Genomic DNA, 9,847 nt, shown 5'->3' with positions numbered 1-9,847 from the left:
AGTGAGAAGAAGATGGGAAATCAGCAAAATTTGAAGCCAAATTTGGGTTTTCTCATTGGAGCTCAAAGGAGCAATGAAATGGAGGATCTCTGGAAAGGTATACATAATATTAACATTAAAAGCTTGGAAGAGAATAATGGTAAGAAGAAAGAAAATAAAGAAGTTGAAGCAGATGATAGAACTGTTTTCTTAACATTCTCTAAAGGGTACTCTGTTTCTGAGGCTGAAGTGAGAGACTTCTTCACCAGGTGTTTATACATGTGTTTTTTTTTTTTTACCTATAGTGATAATGTGATGTTGGTGTAATAGGAAATTTGGGAAAATTTTTGAAGGAATTGAGATGCAAGAAGTGGTTGAAGGGGAGCAGCCATTATATGCAAAGTTGGTAGTGAAGTATGGTTCAGACATTGAAATGATACTGAATGGGAAGCAGAAAGCTAAGTTCTCAATCAATGGAAAGCATGTTTGGGCTCGTAAGTATGTGCGTAAGAACCATAAGTCATCGCCTTCAAAGGTGGAATCCCATTATCTTCAATGAAAGTTGGTCCTATTCTTTGGATGCTCATCATTCAAAGATCAGTTTTGTTATACAGTATTGTTGTTTTAAAACTATAATATAATTTTTAATGAAGATGTATTAATTTGAACCAAAATATTGTAGTGAAGTTGCACCTTATTTATAATAGTATGTCAATATTTTTGTAAATTAAAGGATTTGCCTTTACTACATTTATTTGTTAGACCAATTGTTTTCTTATTGTGATAAAAGTGTTTTTAATGGTAAAAGAAAATACACATCACATTAAAAAAAAAAAATGATTTGCACAGAAGAAATCAAGGTTCGCATATTAATTAAGTAGAGGTTCGCATATGTTATCTTAGCCTATGCATAGGAGTTTAAATGTAGTATCTCAAACTACTCACTGAGTTTTTATAAACTTACACAATCTTTTATAATATTACAGTGATATAGTGTGCAAGTGATCCATAACGATGCTACACCTAAGTATGTTGTTGTGTTCCCAAACCCAATAAGAAAAGCAATGTGAGGCTAAATTATGAGATTTAAAATTAGACTTAGTTACAATTGTCGAGTTGTAATTGGACGCTATAGACTATTTAATTGGTTTAATTTGGAAGTTTTACTAGTGCTTTAGATAGATAATTGAATGATAGATTATGATTAATAGTTTTATTGTTGATTGTCGATGGCTAACGTTCGAAATTTAGTAATCAATACACAAAAGAAAAAACACTTGATTAAACTTTGTTTATAGGTTAAGTCCAATTATTAACTATTACTTTTTTTTTGTTAAATTTATTGATGTTACATTGTAACGAAATAATCTTCACGATGTTAATAGTTGAACCTAAATTATCCAATAAATAGATGGACTAAACTCCTAAAATTAAAAAAAAAAGACTAAATTTCAAATTTGAGAAGAGTATTAGGTGCTTATAGCATATTTTAACATTGTTTTTAACATAAAGCTAAAAGATTAGAGGATAAAACCAGATTCAGTTAATGGGGCAATTGAATGCCAAGGTTTCACTTCAGCATTAAAAGGAAAATAAGATGAAATGATGATCAGTTCCTTAAATCCATCAATGTTCTTAATACCAAGATCAAAATTTAACTATTTACTAAATTCAGAAAAAAAAAGAAACTCAGATTTTGTTTTCTGAAAAAAGGAAAATGAAAGTCAAAATATATATGAAAGTCAAATATGTATGAACCCTTATCATTTACAACAAACTAGATGGTCATGTAATTAATCTAATCGTTACAAGCAAAAAGCTAACTAGAGAAAGTAAATGTACATCACAGTCACCTTTGTTCGGAAACCGCTTTCACACTAATGCCTCTTTATGAATTGCAATTACTACAAATATCGATGTGAAAAATTACTAACCCCTGTCCAAGGGTGTCATAGCGACCGCTTAATGAGGTCGTAAAGGGATATAACGATTTCGGCGCTTATCAACACGATGATGAGCCACTCCAGAAAATCTGATTTCCTGTTTTGAAGAATTTCTTGAAGAAACCGAATGTTGTGCTGCAAAGGCAAAGAGAAAAGGATGTCACATGTTAGAGAACTTGGAAGCTATGTAATCTACAATATTTCATACGATTTTACCATAAAAGAATATCATTTATGACGACTTCGTTTTCATGCATATATGTATATGTATATACATTATACGGTTTTACCATAAAAGAATATCATTTATGTATATACATTATATAAGTGTAAGAGAGTAAGAGAGAAATATCATACCTCAACAAACTTCAACTTAAAATCAAGACTTGCAAATCTTTGAGTTAATTCAAATTCGTCTCGTAGAAATTCCCATATTATGGCATATTTGGCATCTTTCCAAGCGATATCCGATCTGTTAGAACCAAGAAAAACACATGAGCTAAATTGTAACACTCCAAGAGACCCATTCCTATTGGTACTTTTGTCCCACTATTAGATGAACCCAGAATATCATGGATTATTACAAATTAATTTGGAAATAGTAGCCCTATACAAAGTTCTATGGTCATAATACATATTGGGGGTCGATTACCTTCTGAATAACGGGCTGTAAAAAGTTACCTCTCAAAAAGTCCGAGCTTAAGAATTACATCAGCAAGATTAGAGTTTGCCTTTCCAACTATCTGAAAAAGTTTTTTGCTGTCCATGGTAAATGTTCCTGTTTTTTCCATCCCACGATTTATGTCGGTAAACTCTGCAACCATCCCGTCAACCTAAGGAAGAAGCATTGATTGTCATTATCAAGCTAAATACTTCGAAAATAGAGGTTGACAATATAATACTACACACCTGGCGCACATAGTAGTCAAGAGCAATACTTTGACCAAGAACACTCCCAATGGTACGGATTCCATCAATATTCAAGAACTGCAACATAATGTAATCCAACCCAGCTTGCATCCATGTGTTTAGAGTAGGCATCTCTATTACCTCATACTCTGCAAGTTTGAAACACAATAAAAAAAAAAACAAAAACTCTATTGCAACAGATCTAGCTCTAATAACAAGGTCATAATGCAGAAAAATTATTATGATTAACCCAAATATGTTCAGAAAAAAATGTTTCATCAAAAACAGAATGATAAAATATAGCATCAAGTGAATGAAAATCTTTACCAAGAAGAAATATACGGAAAATGACATTCCCACCAAAACCCATTTCACATGCCCTTGTATATGTAATTATGTGCATATGGTAACATATATATGAGAAACCACAACATACCTAGAGAATGTAAGTGTGGGGCATGCATAAGCAAGAGAGAAAGGAACTGGCAAGAAATCTGGTTAATAGAAAATTAAAAATAAAATATAGTTGAGGAAAATACATGAGGGCAATAGACAAAAGATAATTAAGCCATTGATTTTCCACGACTTCAAATCAATCCTTCACAGGAAGAGGGTATGGAGATAGATGGCGAAAGGAATTTGTATTACCGTGCTAAATAAAAAAGAAAGGACATGGCCAACCAAGGAACTCATTTGCATGATGACCACATTAATTATCCTATGTATATATACTGGTATAATCATGTCAGTTCTCAAGTTCAAGTATTACAAGTTTTTAATGGTCGTCGGTCTCTATTCCCAGCTACTTCAAAATAAGCGTAATTGTAAAATAGTGATAAATAAGAATTTACAAACTCACCATCCTTTCTCATTTCAGGAAGCAATCCTGATGCATGTTTTTCAACAATTTTAAGATACTGATCCACATCACATTCATGAACGTTAAACAAAACAATGGAACCATACTGGAATACCACCATGAAACAGCAATCGCTTCCACTTGTGAAAACACCAGGACCCTGAAATAAGGAACTTATCAATTCAAGAACACACTTTACTTGATTACTCATACATGAACAATCCAGAAACAAACACATACACACATGTATATGAAAAGAGACCAGAGAATACTAAGATGCGTCATTTAAATGTTAGAGACATTGCTTTCTAGAAAACATAGCCAGGAGTATGGGAATGCTCATACAATGATGGCAAATCTCACATCTATACAGAAATTTCATAAAAAAATTTAAAATCTGTCGAGAAACATTTTCACATATGGCTGTTTATAGGATGAAAACCATATATTTGTACACGTTCCTCTTGTTGTCATTTTGTAATTTATGCTCTAAAAGAAACTCAGAAGGCTTAGAGATAAATGCCACTTGAATCCAAAAGGAGATAGAGAGCAAACAAGCTGCAAATGTATAAACAACAATATGACACATCTTAAAATTAAATCTGGATTATAGCAAGCATTATTAAGTTTTGCACACCGGGTGAGACAAGGAAGTTCCTTATTCTTCAACTTTTCCAATATTTCTTAAGAGGAATGATATTCGTAACTAAAAGTTTTCAGTTTTACTTGCAATATCTCAAATACGTCATCCCTAGAAGAAAAACAGAGAAAGCTTTTCATCAACTTTCTCCATAGTGAAAACAACAGAATCCTAATCCGTCCTAAACACCTGATACATAAACAGTTAAACCCTTTTAAATAAAAAGGCAGTCGCAACAATACATAGCAGAACCAAGTTCCTCCCTACATTGTTTTCGAGAAACCCTCAAAAAACCCTAACTTTAAGTAAGTGTTGAAACTCAAGAAGCATAATCTCATTTCAAGGGTTCATTGTTGGTTCATAGGCAGTTACCACCAATTCAAACTCACTATCTTTTCCTCTATAAAATAGCTTATTTTTTTACCCTGATTGTCACAGTTATGTGAAATAAAATAAATGAATAAATTTAGCTTCAAAAAAATATTTTACACAAGAAACAAATACTATCAGTGATTAGAAAGCATTTCAAAATATATATATCATCATACAAAATTGTAATTGATTAGAGTGACCGATCTTAGCAATAAATGTTAAAAATTAACTTACAGAGGAACTAGAAAGATCTCCAAACTTAAGAACTACATAATTAGTCATTCGTGATGTCGGCGGTATAAAATTCTGCTTGTTCTGCTCCACCAATCCTCTTAAATCCACACTACACCCAAAAAAAAAACAAATTGAAGTGTATAATAAGTAAATAAACTTAGGGTTTAATATCAGAATTCAGAAGTTCGACCAGCATAAAAAAAGGAGCTTTCGAGAACAAAATGATTCTAATCATTTTCCATTAAAAAACCAACAATTAATTGAAAAAAAAACAATTGAATTAACAAAAACCTGGTGGAGAAAAAATAAGCTCGAACTGGAATAGAGCGTTTAGTGCCTTCTTCCAACGTTCCATCATCGCCGTTTTTGTCTTCAACACCATCTCCGACTTCCGAGCAGGAAACGGCGTCGTTCCAATCGACCACCATTTCCGGTTGCGGAGTAGGGAACGAGGAAATGCACCTGACGGCGATACTTCGGGTAGCGTTGCAGCAACCTCTGTTGAATGTCCATAAGATGATGGAGGAGGGATATGACGTGGCGGCGGATCGTAGGGTTTTAGCGGGAGCGAAGAAGAAAGAGGAGGGTTGGGGTTTAGGGAGAGGTGAAGAGAGAGAGAGGATGGAAGAGTAAGGCAGCGTTTGGGTACGGGTTGTACGGACGGGGAAAGAAGGGAGTTGGCGAATGGAACGCCACATTGCTTTTTTTGTGCTTAGACGAACAGGGACTTGCTCCTTTGCCTTTGCACATTTTATATACCTACGTAGGCGTTGTTTATAAACATTTTTAATAATATTTACATATTTAACATCTCTCATGTTTTTAGTATGGTTAAACCGATTTAATTAGATGTAAAATCAAATTTTTAAATGAAAATCGAAATTAATTAAATTTTTAATCGAAAGTAAATTCTTGAAATATATTTTTCCAGTGAAATCTCTAAAGGGTTGTTAAATGGTAATATGATAGCTTATGATGATATGATGTTTGACGTGAAAAATTTACCCATGGTATAATTTCCATTTACATCCTTCTACCTTATTCAATTGAACGGTAATTAATTGTCATTTCAGTCCCTCAACTATTTTTACCATTAGCTACTCCATTTCAAGGTATTTAGTTTAAACGTAAATATTCTAGAGTTACTATCCTGCTTTAGAATAGTGTCGTTATCAAATTCCGCAAGTTTTGGGGATGTTACAGCTCTCCTCCTCTTGAGAAACTTCATCCCTAAAATCTACCTAAATTAAATAATTGAAGATATTATGTCACATTACTTTTATACTCTCCCAACTGATTTTCTAGACATTATGATTTCTCCATAAAACTTTTATCCAATAAAGCTTTTTATTTCTCAATTCATTGATTTCCCGAGCTAAGGTCTTTATCAGTTCCTCCTCGTATGTCAAATCTAATTAAATTTCAACCGTATCAAAGGTGATTACATAAAAAGTATTAAATCTATATATACTCAATATTGAAATATGAAAAACATTGTGAATCTTTTCTAACTCTAATAATAGAGCTTATTTGTAGGCTAGACCAATACATTCAAGGATCTCATACGCACCAATAAGCCTCGGCTTAGCTTGTTATTTCTACTAAATTTAAACTTTCTTCCACAGTAACACTTTCAAAAACACTTTTTTCACCAACATTATATTCGATATCTTTTTTTAAACGCATCATATGAGTTTTGTTTATCAGAAGCAATTTTCAATAATTCCTTGATCAACTTCACCTTTACTTTGGTTTCTTGAATCAGGTCTAGTCCTATTAGCTTATCCTCACTAAGCTTAGTCCAATATAGTAAAGTTCTACTTTGTACTGTAACAAGAAACTATCATATTAAAGAAACCTTTTGAAAGTGCCTTGCCTTCAATCTTTCTTCATTTTTTTTTTCTTCTCCAATATTGTTTATAAGTGATTGTATTATTTTATAATAGTAAAAATAAGATCTAATATAAAATTTAATAAATCAATATCTGTTATGTCAGATCATCAAAAATAAATTAAGAATAATACTATATGCGAAAGAGTATCTAAATCTATTGTTGGAGATTACCCAGAAAGTTTTGATCTTCCAAGTAAATAGTTTTTCTCCTAGTATATCTCTCTGATGGGGATGAAAAAGAAATACGAGATAACCCTAGTTCTTGCGACCACTACCTCTTTAAATAACTTATTATTAAATCAATTTTGGGTATTTATAATTTGGCCCCTCATCAAATTATAAATACAACTTATGGTATCTACACATTATTTCTATGACACTTTAATACCTATAACATTTATAACATAATTGGTCACTTAATTTTGTATCACACTTTATAATAGCATTATGCATTATAAATATGCGTCCATAATTGAGGATTTTAGTCCAACACATCAATCAGTAAAAGAGAATCCCTCACTTTATTTAATAATTGCAACCCAATTTGTAAATTAGTTTTATTTTAATATTATATAAATATAAACTTAGTAAATAGCATTACCACCAACTTAATATTTCACATTGCCCAACCATAGTGCCGGTGTTGAAAATTTACGAAAGTAAAATTTAGTAAAATTTATAGAATTGTTAAAAAAAAACTCAAATTTGAAGCTTTTACATAATTTAAATTTATTAAATTTGGAATTTATTTTATATAGTTTTATTTCTAAGAATTTAGTTTTTTATTTTTTAGATTTAATTTAAGTTTAATTGTTAACACTGTTAATTTTATTTTTTTTGTTAAATTTGTTAGTGGTAAAATTTTGAAATAAAAACTAATACTCACTTCGTAGTAATGTAACTAAAAAAATAACGTTGTAATAAAAATGAATTCAATAAAATAATTTTAACAGTGTTAATAGTTTGACTTGAATTTTAAAATCTAAAAAGTAGATAACTAAATTTTTAGAAATAAAAGTATAGGGACTAAATTTCAAAATTCCGAAGAGCACATTGTATACTACCCATAATTATATTTTATGATTTCGAACAGTTTTCCAACCAACGAAGTGGCTGTAGTTTAGTGGTAAGAATTCTACGTTGTGGCCGTAGAGACCTGGGCTCGAATCCCAGCAGCCACATGCTATGCCTTCTTTTGTTTATTTTTGACACATATATACATTTATATGAATTATGATGAATATATATTATTTTATATGTTTGTGATATTTTTCAGTTAATATTTTTTTATAATTTAATTCTATTTTGCGAAGCATAATGTCATAGATATTATTTTTAACCAACATAATAGATATTCAAGAATATAGATTATAATATATTAATATAAAATATACTTTTTACTATAAAATGAACAGTAATTTAAAAACAAAAAAATAGAGTATTATCTAATTTGGTAGGTTTAATTGAATAGATAAAATAATATTTTTATTTAAAAATTAAATTTATTTCTTTAATTCCACATAATTAAATCTTATATATTATATATAATATTTAAAAACTGAAGCTTCTCAATTCTCATAAAAGATGAATATATTTATGCGGAGTCCTAGAATTTTGACACATGGATAGCTTAAATCTTTATGGTTGAATCGGACCGATTGTACTAGAAATCGTAAGAGCATCAATTTGAAGAAAAACATTGGATAGGTTAATTCAAGAAAAAAATTCAGTTGAATCAATCAAACAGATTGGATTGACGAGTTGATAGGCTACCCTATTTGATTACCAATCCAATTTTTAAAAACATTGTAAATTTTCACTTGAGTACTAAATCTTTAGTAAAAAAAAAAAAGATGTGGTCTATTTAAAGAAAGAACAATAGGCTTTTACAAGCCCGTCTCCACAGCATAATTAATGCTTTATCCCTAATGCTCCATGCAAAGAACAAATAAGCCCTGGGGTCCGATCTAAGGGGCTGAACGGGCCCAATCTACTCTAAAATGATTTTTTTATTTAAATTTTTTATAATTTATAAAATTTAAAATTAATAATAGTAAAATTATACTTTAACCCCTTTTAAAATGCTAAAAATTTGATTTAATATTCTACAATTATAAATATATACACTATTAAAATGGTAAAATTATATTTTTACTATCATAAAAATATATAATTTAATTCTGACTTCACCTTGAAAATAGGGTGGAAGTGAGCATCCTTGACGGATACTTCTAGTAGGCTTAAAAGGTGGTGTGGATTTGCTATTCCATAAGGTTCTCATGGAAGCAAACTCTCGTTTATTGATCTGTGACTTTTATCTTTTTCGAAAAAAAAATTCACGTAAAGTTTATGTTCGATCTTCTCTACCTTTTCTATTTCATTATTTCTACGAATAGATGCTCTAACAAAATCACAGGACGAAACATTTATGAGAAGGATGGTTACAAACCTTTAGATTTCTAAAGAGCAGTTAGTTCTTCATTTATAATTAATGGAAGATGTAGGAAACATTGTCTTGATATTTTATTTTTCTTTTAATATTTTTAGTTTGTTTTTTTATTTGATTATTTTAATATATTTAAAATGTGACCCTAGAATCTTATTCTCTAAGCAGATTTGTCAGTCCCAAAAAGGATATACATTAAAAAAGACTCAGAAAGAGAGAAAATAATTGCAGGAAGAGAAGCTCACAAGCCTCACATGGATGAGCTGATACCAGAGTTTCTGTTTAACAAAACATACTTTCTTTTTTCAAGGCTTTCATAAGTTTTTGTTTTTGTTTGCTTTAATACTTGATTCCCAATTTCTTAAAAAAGTAATTAATTATTATTTGTATTTGAACTATCTATATTGATAATTTAGATAAAACTTTAATTTATTGTTTATATATATATTTTTATAAATTTGTAATTTTTTAATTCTTTTATTTTTTGTAAATTTTTTTATTTTTTTATTAATTTATATATTATATATTACAATTTTTTATATATTTTTCAAAATATTATAAGCTTTTTATA

The 9,847-nt window shown here is 30.1% G+C and overlaps 1 protein-coding gene and 1 non-coding gene across 2 annotated transcripts; one reads left to right on the top strand and one right to left on the bottom strand.

The window, feature by feature from the left end:
• Positions 1–1,711: 1,711 nt before the first annotated feature.
• LOC107940797 (protein RETARDED ROOT GROWTH-LIKE) lies at positions 1,712–5,684 on the bottom strand. The gene is made up of 7 exons (XM_016874252.2): positions 5,228–5,684; positions 4,937–5,045; positions 3,691–3,850; positions 2,832–2,980; positions 2,604–2,755; positions 2,280–2,394; positions 1,712–2,057 (listed from the first exon to the last, which is right to left on the bottom strand). Exons 1-7 carry the CDS (start codon positions 5,632–5,634, stop codon positions 1,929–1,931), a joined length of 1,221 nt encoding a protein of 406 aa, XP_016729741.1. The 5' UTR covers positions 5,635–5,684; the 3' UTR covers positions 1,712–1,928.
• Positions 5,685–7,939: 2,255 nt separating this feature from the next.
• On the top strand, positions 7,940–8,011 carry TRNAH-GUG (transfer RNA histidin (anticodon GUG)). The gene has a single exon. It is a non-coding gene; the product is annotated as a tRNA-His (tRNA).
• The last annotated feature ends 1,836 nt before the right edge of the window (positions 8,012–9,847 follow it).

This window comes from Gossypium hirsutum, chromosome A13, assembly GCF_007990345.1.
Source record: "Gossypium hirsutum isolate 1008001.06 chromosome A13, Gossypium_hirsutum_v2.1, whole genome shotgun sequence".
In the NCBI taxonomy this organism is placed as follows: domain Eukaryota; kingdom Viridiplantae; phylum Streptophyta; class Magnoliopsida; order Malvales; family Malvaceae; genus Gossypium; species Gossypium hirsutum.
The sequence above is the reverse complement of the archived record's forward strand: the minus strand, read 5'-3'. Positions and strand labels throughout refer to the sequence as shown.